Here is a 13,442-nt window from a genome sequence, read left to right as displayed (position 1 = left end):
TCAGTACAACAAGAGATATGTCGGTATACCATCGGAAGATGAGACCCCCAGGTCAGAAGATGGTCAAAATGCTACTGGGGAGGAACAGAGGAGGAGTTCAACTAGCCCCAGATGTGATGACGCAGCTAGCTCAAAGCCGAAAGGATGGCTAGCAGACGACGGTGCTGGTGGTGAACGGCGAATCCGATGTTCTAAGGATCAACACACCGTTGGAACCTGGAATGTAAGATCTATGAGCCAGGGCAAATTGGATGTGGTTATTGGTGAGATGTCAAGATTAAAGATAGACATTCTGGGCGTCAGTGAACTGAAATGGACTGGAATGGGCCACTTCACATCAAATGAACACCAGATCTACTACTGTGGACAAGAGGACCACAGAAGAAATGGAGTAGCCTTCATAATTAATAGTAAAGTGGCTAAAGCAGTGCTTGGATACAATCCAAAAAACGATAGAATGATCTCAATTCAAATTCAGGGCAAGCCATCTAACATCACAGTGATCCAAATATACGCCCCAACCACAGATGCTGAAGAAGCTGAAGTAGAGCGGTTCTATGAGGAACTGCAGCATCTACTGGACAACACGCCTAAAAGAGATGTTATTTTCATCACAGGAGACTGGAATGCTAAGGTGGGCAGTCAAATGACACCTGGAATTACAGGTAAGTATGGCCTGGGAGAACAAAACGAAGCAGGACATAGCCTGATAGAATTTTGCCAAGACAACTCACTCTGCATAACAAACACTCTCTTCCAACAACCTAAGAGACGGCTTTATACATGGACTTCACCAGATGGACAACACCGAAATCAGATTGACTACATCCTTTGCAGCCAAAGGTGGTGGACATCTATATAGTCGGTAAAAACAAGACCTGGAGCTGACTGTAGTTCAGATCACGAACTTCTTATTGCACAATTTAGGATCAGACTAAAGAGATTTGGGAAGACCCACAGATCAGCTAGATATGAGCTCACTAATATTCCTAAGGAATATGCAGTGGAGGTGAAGAATAGATTTAAGGGACTGGACTTAGTAGATAGAGTCCCGGAAGAACTATGGACAGAAGTTCGCAACATTGTTCAGGAGGCGGCAACAAAATACATCCCAAAGAAAGAGAAAACCAAGAAGGCAAAATGGCTGTCTGCTGAGACATTAGAAGTAGCCCAAGAAAGAAGGAAAGCAAAAGGCAACAGTGATAGGCTAGCCAGAAGAGATAAGGAATTATTTTTAAACAAGCAATGAGTGGAAGTGGAAGAAGACAATAGAATAGGAAGGACAAGAGACTTCTTCCAGAAAATTAGAAACATCGGAGGTAAATTCCAGGCCAAAATGGGTATGATCAAAAACAAAGATGGCAAAGACCTAACAGAAGAAGAAGAGATCAAGAAAAGGTGGCAAGAATATACGGAAGACCTGTATAGGAAGGATAGCAATATTGGGGATAGCTTTGACGGTGTAGTCAGTGAGCTAGAGCCAGACATCCTGAAGAGTGAGGTTGAATGGGCCTTAAGAAGCATTGCTAATAACAAGGCAGCAGGAGATGACGGCATCCCAGCTGAACTGTTCAAAATCTTGCAAGATGATGCTGTCAAGGTAATGCATGCTATATGCCAGGAAATTTGGAAAACACAAGAATGGCCATCAGACTGGAAAAAAATCAACTTATATCCCCATACCAAAAAAGGGAAACACTAAAGAATCTTCAAACTATCGAACAGTGGCGCTCATTTCACATGCCAGTAAGGTAATGCTCAAGATCCTGCAAGGGAGACTTCAGCAATTCATGGAGCGAGAATTGCCAGATGTACAAGCTGGGTTTAGAAAAGGCAGAGGAACTAGGGACCAAATTGCCAATATCCGATGGATCATGGAAAAAGCCAGGGAGTTTCAGAAAAACATCTATTTCTGTTTTATTGACTATTCTAAAGCCTTTGACTTTGTGGACCATAACAAATTGTGGCAAGTTCTTAGTGGTATGGGGATACCAAGTCATGTTGTATGCCTCCTGAAGAATCTGTATAACAACCAAGTAGCAACAGTAAGAACAGACCATGGAACAACGGACTGGTTTAAGACTGGGAAAGGAGTACGGCAGGGCTGTATACTCTCACCCTACCTATTCAACTTGTACACAGAACACATCATGCGACATGCTGGGCTTGAGGAATCCAAGGCTGGAGTTAAAATCGCTGGAAGAAACATTAACAATCTCAGATATGCAGATGATACCACTTTGATGGCTGAAAGTGAAGAGGAACTGAGGAGCCTTATGATGAAGGTGAAAGAAGAAAGTGCAAAAGCTGGCTTGCAGCTAAAGCTAAAAAAAACCAAGATTATGGCAACCAGCTTGATTGATAACTGGCAAATAGAGGGAGAAAATGTAGAAGCAGTGAAAGACTTTGTATTCCTAGGTGCAAAGATTACTGCAGATGCTGACTGCAGTCAGGAAATCAGAAGACGCTTAATCCTTGGGAGAAGAGCAATGACAAATCTCGATAAAATAGTTAAGAGCAGAGACATCACACTGACAACAAAGGTCCGCATAGTTAAAGCAATGGTGTTCCCTGTAGTAACATATGGCTGCGAGAGCTGGACCATAAGGAAGGCTGAGCGAAGGAAGATCGATGCTTTTGAACTGTGGTGTTGGAGGAAAATTCTGAGAGTGCCTTGGACTGCAAGAAGATCAAACCAGTCCATCCTCCAGGTAATAAAGCCAGACTGCTCACTTGAGGGAATGATATTAAAGGCAAAACTGAAATACTTTGGCCACATAATGAGAAGACAGGACACCCTGGAGAAGATGCTGATGCCAGGGAGAGTGGAGGGCAAAAGGAAGAGGGGCCGACCAAGGGCAAGGTGGATGGATGATATTCTAGAGGTGATGGACTCGTCCCTGGGGGAGCTGGGGGTGTTGATGACCGACAGGAAGCTCTGGCGTGGGCTGGTCCATGAAGTCACGAAGAGTCAGAAGCGACTAAATGAATAAACAACAAACATGTTGCCAAGTTAATTACAATTTTGAACTTGCAGCAAATCAGCTGTGTACAGGACTCTCTGCAATGTGTTATGGGTCTACTTGTGACAGTTTTAAGACTGCATTTAAATAAACTGTTATTGTGAGATACTGATATTTTAATTAGATTCACTTGGAACTTGGAAATCAGGTGTCTGTCCATACAAGATCAATTGATCTCTAAGGGTATAATTTTCACAGCTGTTTTAAGACTGTGCTGCACTACAACAATGTCCACAGCCTTAATTAACATGATTCTTAGTGTAAATCATCTGTGTGTCCCACTTACTTTTAATTAGTATTGCCAAAGAGGGGCAGCTTTGCCACAAAAGCTGCAAATGTATAGTATAGTCACTGTAAATTAATTTATTGATGAAAATCTGCTTTAGATCAATTCAAATAGCAAAGTTTGTAGCATTTAATTCCCAATGTATTGATATGCTCCTTAAAACATCTTATTGCTATAAAGTATACAAAGGAAATATGCAAAATTACATAAAATAATTTACCAGAAGATGGGAACAGGAAATTGCTGGAATTTAATTGGGGGGGGGGAGGTAAAACAAATGGAAAACAAAAACCATTAACAAATGTTAAATGTAAAGTCATATCAAATCTGTCTCTCTCTGTCTCGCAAACATGGCAACTATCTGAGAGTGCAGACTGATATTTTCAACAGAAGTGTTTAGTTGCATCTTATTGCACAAACAACATATGAAAAGAAATAATGTAACCATACAGTTTAGTCCCATCCTGCATGATCAAATGGATGGAAATGGGTTTAAAATACACATTAATATTTCCTTTGTGCTAGTGGGATTCAAACTGGTCCATGATTCTCCCTTTTAAATATGTACACAAGATCATTGTCAAATGCAGCAAACACCTAGACTGTGGGAGGCATTTGAACATATGAGCAGAGATCAATCTGTGGTCCTATGCATTTACAACACTCCAGTGTACTTTTTTTTAACATATGAAGAATGCTGGTTGGATTTCTCTACATATTCCCCACAATGGTGGTATACCAGGTGGAAAGAAAAATACTGATTGAACTAAAAAATCTGTGATTCCTATACAAGAAGATGCTACCCCAAAAAACCATTTCCAAATGTTCATAGTGTGCATCTTATTCCTAGGATGTTTCCTAACCTAGGTCTTTCTCCAATCATATTTCTGAAGAGAATGGTCATGGGAATGATGGACAGGCATCTGGGATCTACTTTCTCTATACACAGTTTGCAAAATGATACAAGAAGTACAGAAAGTGTCTGAGGAAAGTATTATATTCTATTGTAAGAATAAAAGTAGGGATCCTCAGTGATGAATGTTGAGAGATCCAGGATAAAGAAGCCTTTTTTTCACTCAGTGAACAGTTAAATTGGGGGAATTGTACTGCCTGAGGGTTACTAACCTGGATGGGTTTTAAGGGCATGAGGCAAATTAATGAAGGATTACTTCCACTGTAAGTGGCAGTATGCTTCTCAGCAGACACTGCTGAGAATCATGAGCAGGATAGTGCTGTCATGCATAAGGATATCCATAAGCAAGGTATTTCCATGCTGCTTATAGCATTTTCCTAGGAATTTGGTTGAACAATATTATCTAGACCTGTTTCAGTCAGGCTTCAGGTCAGGGTACAATTCAGAGATAGTGCTGGTAGTGCTTGTTAATGACCTTTGGTGCATCTGGGATGGGGGTGTGCATCCATCATGGTGCTCCTTGATCTCAGCGGCTTTCGATACTGACAACTGCAGTATCCTTCTGGATTGGCTATGTGGGTTAGGAGTGGCAGGCACTGGCCTCCAGTGGTTCACCTCCTTCTTCAGCAGTCAGTTTCAGTCATTGTTGATGGGGGTGGGAGAGATTGCATCTACCACCCCTCATGTGGGGTGCTGCAGGGCTCGATGCTCTCCCCTCTCCTGTTCAAAATCTACATGAAACCACTAGGTAAGGTCATCCACTGGTTTGGGGTGCAGTATCATCAGTATGCTGATGATATCCAGCTCCAAATCTCAACCCTGAGTGGCACAGGTAAAGCTGTTGTGTTCACTCAGTATCTGGAGGCTGTTTGGGTCTGGATGGGGCAGAACAGATTTCAGCTCAATCCTAACAAGATCCAATGGCTGTGGCTGTTTGGACCCCCAGGGTCAGGGATGTAACCATTGTTGGTCTTAGATGGGACTGCACTTCTCCATTCAAGACTAGTGCACAACTCGGGGGGTCCTTTTGGACTTGCAGCTACTGCTCAAGGAGCAATAGCAGCTGTGGCAAGAAGGGTCTTTGCATAGTTTCATCTTGTGCACCAGCTGCACCCTTTCCTCGATCGGGAGGCCCTTCAGACAGTTACTCATGCCCTGGTCATCTCACAATTGGATTATTGCAATGCTCTGTACATGGGGCTGCCGTTGAAGACCACCTGGAAGCTACAGCTGATTCAAAATGCAGTGGCACGAGCAGTACTGTATCACCACTGCTACACAAGCTGCATTAGCTGCCAGTCAGCATCCAAGGGCAATCCAAGGTGCTGGTTATTACCTATAAAGCCCAGTATGGCCTAGGGCCTGGATATCTGAGGGACCAATCATTTCTGCCTATCCAGTACATTCCAGCAAAGAGAGTGCACTCCAGGTCCCCTCCATTAAATGTTGCCATCTTGTGGGACCAAGGAAGTGTGCCTTCCACCCTCTGGAAAAGCATGACCCCAGAGATAAGGATGGCACCCTCTCTCCTAGGGTCCCAGAAAGCTTTAAAAAACTGGCTTTGTCCCAGGCCTGGGGATATTGTTTATTATTTGTTTAATGGTCCCTGTTTTGTTTTGTTTTATTGATTTTGTTGTTTATTAGATCATTTTAGTCTGGGTTATCCATCTGATTTAATGTTTTTAGTCGTTTTTATGTTTTTGTAGTTTTGTAGAGTCTATTGGAGTTGGGTGACTAATAAATTTAAATAAAAATAAAAACAATATGAGAACAGAATGATGAATGTGATACGGCATTGGTCTGATACAGCACCATGCTTCTCATTTTTTTTGCAATGTTCACTATTTATATTACCTCTGCCTTAACTGAATAAAAATTCAGTTTCATTCACCAACACAACTGTTGTGGCAACAATCCTTATTCAGGATTTCCATACTTTTCATTGGGTTAGTAAATGAAACAGATAGGTAGTATCATGCAAACTGGAATGCGATCATTGTTTAATTTTCACTGAAAATTTGTAAGGAAGTTGTATACAAAAAGGTGTACATTAAGAGAAACATATGCAAGAATGAGTACATGTTTGTATCAATCTTTCCCTCCCCAAGTAAGCTGATAAGAAATGAAATGTAGAAAAAAAACCCTGTGCTTCAGTCTTGTGTTTTAATTCTGTTTATGAATAAATCTGAATTTTGAAAACTTATGAACACCAACTGAAAAATCTATGCCTACATAGGTGAATCTACCAGAGTTGTTTCCCCCTACAATCTTTTTAAAAAATCTCTTTAATTATTTCTATCCTGCTTATGAAGAAATTTGTGAAAATTTGGTTAGGTTGGATTTTTTTAGCCATCTTTAATGCTAAGAGAAAAAGAAAGAGAGAGAGAGGAAGAGGAAGAAGAAGAGGAAGAGGAAGAGGAAGGGAGGGAGGGAGGAAGGGATAGTTAAAGTTGTACTTACACACACATCTGCTATCATCTGTAAGTATGCGGTCACCCCTACATGAACAATTAACATGCCCATCAGGAGTCAGGAGACACAAATCATGACAGCCTCCATTCATTTGGGCACAAGGGGATAATTCACCTGGGAAAAAAAAAGAAGACTGTATAAGTAAAAGCAAGCAATCAATTTACATTGGAACAGCTTGATTCAGTATTTATGATCTCTTAACATAGCTAGGCCAGTATAACACATTACATTACCACTGCATTCTGGACTAGTTTCAGATTCTAGATGGTCTTCAAGGGTAGCCATATTTACAGCACATTGCACTCATCCACTCATAAGTGAGTGACCATGAACAGTGCCTCCTGATCCAGGAAGGGGTACAACTGGCACTCAAAACGAAGTTGTGCAAAAGCTCTCCTGGTCATGGCTGCCACCTATTCTTTGAACAGGAGCCATGAGTCCAGGAGGACCCCCAGATTTCACACTGGTTTTTTTTTTGTGGTAGTGCAACTACATCCAGAACCAAGATGGAAAAACACTGGATCCAGGAAGCCCTAAACCCCATAGCCACTCAGTCTTGCCAGGTTTGAACTGAAGCTTGTTCTTCCTTATCCACACTCCCACAGCTTCCAGATACTGAGACAAAACTTCCACAGAAACTTTGGTCAGTCCTGTGCAGAAATGTAGAGCTGGTTATTGTTACCATACTAATTATACTTCGCCCCATGCTTTCAGATAACCTCACCCGGTTAAGTTCCAAATTTGACACAGGGATGAGAGAGTTGGTGATGAATTTATGTGATTTGCATGGTAGCAGGTTTTTTATATTCAACAAGGAAATTTGCTAATTGGGGGGAGATTTTAATATGAGATGAAATGTCAGTTCATTAAGTGAAACGATTGATTAATTTGGAGCATGGTTGGAAATAATGAAAGTATACCTAGTGGAAAATATGAAAAAAAAATTCTTGGATGATCTGATAACTCAGTGTTAATTATAGAAACAGTACGGAAATCAGGTAGCTTGAACCAGGTGACAATTTTTAATTAAACACTTGTTCTCATTACTACAGCATTATAACATGTTGAATACAGGGTGTACAAATAATCTTGCTATCTTGCTACCTTAGGAGATAGATAGGTGAGGGGTCTTTTCACTAATAAAGTGAAATTGAACTATAGCCCCATCAGGCAATGGATGGATATTACAAATATCTTTCACAAAACATTCACACAGATTTCACATTTCAAGCAAGGGACAAATATGAATACTTTTTCAAGAGAACATGCTTTCTCATCCAGAAATATATTATTAGGATTTGAAAACTGCTTCAAACTAAGGTTGTTACTTCTTTGATATTTGTCTTTCCTCCCTAATAAAAGTTATTATATATTTAAATAAGAACAGTATGGTGAACTGCAAAAATAATAATTTTATTGTAAGATTTTTTTTAAAAAAAATCTACCCATAAAGAAATACTGATGTTGTACTTTGTAACTTACAGCTGTTAGTGTCATTAGCAATAGCTATGATGCCCATTGGTTGATGTGGGATATCAGATCTAAGAATTTTTGTATCTCCACCTGTATATTTATTGGATCGCAGAATAGCTCTTCTCACCCAGTCCGTCCAGAAGATCCAAGCATCATAAACAGCTAGACTGAGAAAAGTGCCAGGTCCAGATCTGACAATCACCTGATTAGAAAAAGACAGGGGTTAATTGAATGCGAAATTATTTATTCCTCAATATTTCTGTTTTATTTCTAATTAATTGGGAAGCCTCCATAGTGAAATAGTGTATTTGATTCTACACTGAATTAATTGAATGTCACTAGGATATATGAAATGAACTCATAATCAAAATAATGAGATCAGATAAAAAGAAATGCTAGGTAATGGTTCAGAACACAACTGTTTTTTCATTAGTATCTCTTCAGGTATTGTTATCTGGACTGAACGTGGAAATACTTCATCTGTGAAGTAGAAAATGTATCTGTTTTGCGTAAACTTTTTTAAAATAAGGGATAACTCTAACTGGGACTGAATTAAAAAGAACATTTGAAATTTTAGCCCCGTTTGCTGGTTACTAAAAGGAATCCTCCATCTTGAGGGTATGTGATCTACACTTGAATAGGAAACTATCTCATGCCATTTTCCTACTCTGCATATTGAAACTGTTTTGTGAAACACCTTTAATATCTGTTTTCTAGGATCTCTTAGGAAGCAATGCTCTGATTATTGTATGCTGCTTACCCAATACAAATGATGTTGGCACATATACAAGTTTTAGATATGCAAGGATGAAACTACATTTGCATTTGTATGTTAAAATTCACAGTGAAATTATCTTTCACATGTGAATAGCAGTGATAAAATAGAAATTAAAAAAAACATAGTCATCTGGTAATTATTAGACAGAAATTACACATATATATTAATAGAAAATCAATTTGTACTAGTGCAATCAAAGGACAGAAAAATTGTAGCATAAGCATTAAACAGATTTATTATAACAACAAGAACCATAAAATACCACCCCACAAACCTAAAATATAAAATTCTAGTCTTTTCCACATTTGAAATGGGCCTCACTAGCAAAAAGTTAAGTACCTCCCAGTCACCAAATGTTTGCCCATTCTATTAACTATCTAGATATTGCTACTATTCCCTCTTTGTTTTTAATAAGAATGCAAAATATTAAAGTTATTTATTTATAGAAATATGAATACATTGGTAAAAGTCAGTATTATGATCTTACACTCCTGTGTGATCCATCATATTCACACCTTTCTATTTTTCCCAAACTGCCATCAGAAAAATACAGTTTCTCAGCCCTGTGATCAATGGCAAGTCCATTTGGCGTTAAGATGTCAGTGCTGATTACAACCTGTGCATTTTTGCCATACAGTGTAGCTCTCATGATGCTTGGATGCTGCTCATTCCAATTAGTCCAAAACATTAAACTGTATAAAAAGTAAAACATAATTTCCACATTTAAAAAAATACATTTTACATACAAACATGTACATAATGTATATATAAATCACAGCTAACAATTCATCAACAAGGTATAAATCTAGTGTTTCATGAAGAGACACTAGCAAACAATAAAGGTACCAAGGAAAGTTTTGGTTATATTCTGTGAGCTATAGACAGAAATACAAGGGAACATTCTGAAAGCACAGAAATATGGGAAAGTTTAAGAAAAAAACAATTCTTATCTTACATAAAATGCTCAGTAACAGGTTACGAGCTATCTCCCACATCTCTTTTTTGTGGGGGAAAAATAATTCTTATCTAATGTCCAACATTCAAGCACTATAGCAAAATGTATGTTCTGCAGCTGTCATCACTCTTTGGAGAGTTTTTGGGAATCAAAAACCCTAGTGGATTGTCTGCAAATTACATAAATTTTGGCATGTGTTTAATTTCTACCTAGCATGATTACAGAATGAGATAAATGAATGAATAAATAAATAAATTGCTCTAGTGGTTAAGGCAATGGGCTAGAAACCAGGAGACTGTGAGTTCTAGTCCCGCCTTAGGCATGAAAGCCGGCTGGGTGACTTTTGGGCCAGTCACTCTTTCTCAGCCCAACTCACCTCACAGGGCTGTTGTTGTGGGGAGAATAGGATGAGGAAGGAGTATTAGGTATGTTCACCGCCTTGAGTTATTTATAAAAATAATAAAGGTGGGATAGAAAATAAATAAATAAATAAAGAGAAGTCTGATCATGCTTAAGAATCATACACTAATGAATTAGCTCATTCCCTACCGAACACCATAGAATATTTTTATATGAAACAAATACTAATTAAAACAATAGAAAAACACTATTTTAATCATCAACAGAATGAAAGAAAACATCTTGACTATAATCCCAAGTGATAAAGTATACCTTTTTGTCCCACACTGTTGAATACAGTGGCTCAGGAAGGAAGTCATTTGTTCACAATGCAATAATTGTGAACAAAATTCTGTTAGCAGGAAAGTAAATAACCAATAAGAAATAGGAACACGGTACCTACTTTTGGCATTCATCAAGGGCTAATACATGTGGGTGGTCATCTTCAGACATTGTTATTACTGCTTCTCTGTTGAAAGCACCTCTTCGTTTCTGATCAATTGTGTGCCTTGTAATAGAAGATGTAGTAGAGCTGGTCCAGTACAAAGTATCCCAATTCCTATGATATGCTAGACCCTCCACAGATCCAACATCTGTCACAGCAGATTATTAAATACATGTTTTAATTAAGAAAAATGTATGAATGGTACAATAAAATGTAACATTTTTATTATTTATGTTCTTTTTTATATATTTAAGACAACAATTGTAGGATAACATCACCCAATTATATCACTTTTATTGCATAATTTCTAAATGCATGCACTACATCTTAAAAGAACTGTGATTTATACCAATTAATATATGGAAAATTTATTACAAATTTAGGTCTCAGATTGGCAATATTTTATTCCTTGGTGCGTGAAACAGAAAGAGGCAGGCAAGTGATGCCATCAAGTTCTATAGTCTCTGAAAAATCAATTGTGTAGGTTAAGCATTTTTCCACCTGGGATTTGTGGACCTATTCTGATTGCTTTTCTTAACAGTGATGATGGAATTGTAATCTTATACAAAGGACTGTGGGGGAAAGAAGGAGGAGAATGTTCTCTTGCAGAATATGCATACCAAATGCTGGCTATGGATACAAGAGAAGTATGGGAAAAGAATTACCACAAGCTTAGAAATTAGCACGTCTTGTAAATGCCATAAATTAGTGATACCTGCATGTACACAAGCACTCTTTTAGGTCACAAGCAAAAGCAAAACAGTGAGGGCAGGCACTCAATGCACAGAGCACTATTTATAAGCATTAGATCTTGTTCATGAAGCAATAGGATTTTCAAGTGAATAGCATATTTAAATGAAATATGCACTAATGCAATACATTAATATACAAACACATTATTTTCTGTTGCTGACAATCTGAATTTAATCAGTAATATAGCATGTAACTGATTAACTGTCTGCCCAACAGAAAGCAACAGCTTCTGATTTACAGAAGTGGTGGTAGAGTGATCACATCATTTCATTGCCAAATGTCATCTATCACTTTTATTGAACTTAATGAAGATGGATTACATTGCACCAATAAGACACACCCTATAAATACTGTCATGATATTCTTCAGCTGATTTCAGCTGGAGAACAAAACAGCAAAAACAAAAATCAATAGCTGGGGAAATCATGTAGGGAAACTTTTCTATGCGTATGGTGAATAACACAAAATAGCTGAAAAGCTTAAGTCATTGCATGGACCCTTTTACAGCTGATTGATTTTTAGTATTTCTTTTTTTTAAAGTTTCACCAAGAATGTTGGAGTCTAAAATCTTATTTTTTTTTCTCATCCTTGAAGTTGGCATTTGACACATCATCTTTATTTTATAATTTTATTAAATGGTTAATTAAAATTCATTTCTGTTGGTTGGTTCACACATTTTTCATCTCAGTCATGGTGCTTAAATTCTTGTGAAATATTTTTCTCATATATGGACCTTATCTTATTTCAGGGCTGGCTGAAGCAGCTTAAGGCCAGAAAACGTATGTGTGTGAGTCAATTCCATTGCTTCAGTTCCAGCCATGAGCTTCTGCAGATACAGTAGGAAGGGGCAAATGACTTCACAACATTGCAACACAAACTTCACGTTTGTACTTGTACTTTTGTACTTGTATCATGACATCTTACAGAAGTACATAAGAGTCACACCAGTTTCATAATATCAGTTTCATGATATTACAATGCACAATTCATCATTTTAACAAAATTGTGCTAATTGTAAAGCTTCACAATGTAATAAGGTCTATGAAAACCTAGGACAATCTCTCTCCCCTCCCCCCCAAAAAAACCCTCCACATACACACAGACAGAAAAACCCTGGCATCACAGTGATTCTACAGTCTTCAAGACTCAAACACTGTATGGAAGACCTCTGTCATGGCAGTCCTCTGTAAAAATATTAGGGAGGGCACTGTCTGCATTTCTGGATGTAAGGCCTTAATTAATCATCTTAACTTTTCTCTTCTACTTCCTGAAGCTCTTAACCTACCTGCTATTCAGCTTACATTATAGGATCAATTCCTTTCCTTTTCTTTCTAAATCTATTAACCCATCACCCATCATATTTCAACTCCTTTTCTCCCTAGTTTCTTTTTTCTTAAGCTAAATCTATTAGCTTTATCACTGACTAACCTCTCTATCCCTCTTTTTTTCCCTTCCTTCTCCCCCCCCCTTTGAAAAATCTTCATGATTAACCTGTTAACTGCTGTTTCACTTAAGTCCCCATATCCTTTAAAGGAAATAAAAATAAAGCTTGTAAGAAATGTCTCCCTTTTACTTGGCTAATTCAGTTTCACTAACATGCTCCCGAAGAAGACTGGTAAGGGTAGGAAGGTAACATTTTTTTATTATTGTAACATTCCAAAGCATCTCAAAGTTCCCCATGATGCAGTTTTCATATCCTTATAATTTTAATATCTCCATAACTGCTGTGAAATCCAGATGTTTTGGAATATTTTATTGGACCTCACAGAAGAAGGGAATGACCAATGAATTCCACATTGCTGCCAAGAAAACTATTTCAGCACATCCATGTAGTCACCAGTAACTTCAGGAGCCACATTTCCCAAAGTCAGGTACTCTTATCTTATTCCATTTCCTGACTGTTCACCTTTCCCTTCCCCACATAGCTACTAAGCCCTCCTAGAGA

At 38.2% G+C, this 13,442-nt stretch overlaps 1 protein-coding gene across 1 annotated transcript in view; it reads right to left on the bottom strand.

The window, feature by feature from the left end:
* LRP1B (LDL receptor related protein 1B) overlaps positions 1-13,442 on the bottom strand; it is a 707,094-nt gene that overhangs the window by 144,065 nt on the left and 549,587 nt on the right. The window contains exons 43-46 of the mRNA XM_063307533.1: positions 10,703-10,892; positions 9,433-9,637; positions 8,177-8,369; positions 6,683-6,808 (exon numbers count right to left, since the gene is read on the bottom strand). Of these exons, the coding sequence (XP_063163603.1) occupies positions 6,683-6,808; positions 8,177-8,369; positions 9,433-9,637; positions 10,703-10,892 (714 nt within the window). The remainder of the gene's footprint in view (positions 1-6,682; positions 6,809-8,176; positions 8,370-9,432; positions 9,638-10,702; positions 10,893-13,442) is intronic.

This window comes from Candoia aspera, chromosome 1, assembly GCF_035149785.1.
Source record: "Candoia aspera isolate rCanAsp1 chromosome 1, rCanAsp1.hap2, whole genome shotgun sequence".
Classification (NCBI taxonomy): domain Eukaryota; kingdom Metazoa; phylum Chordata; class Lepidosauria; order Squamata; family Boidae; genus Candoia; species Candoia aspera.
The sequence above is the reverse complement of the archived record's forward strand: the minus strand, read 5'-3'. Positions and strand labels throughout refer to the sequence as shown.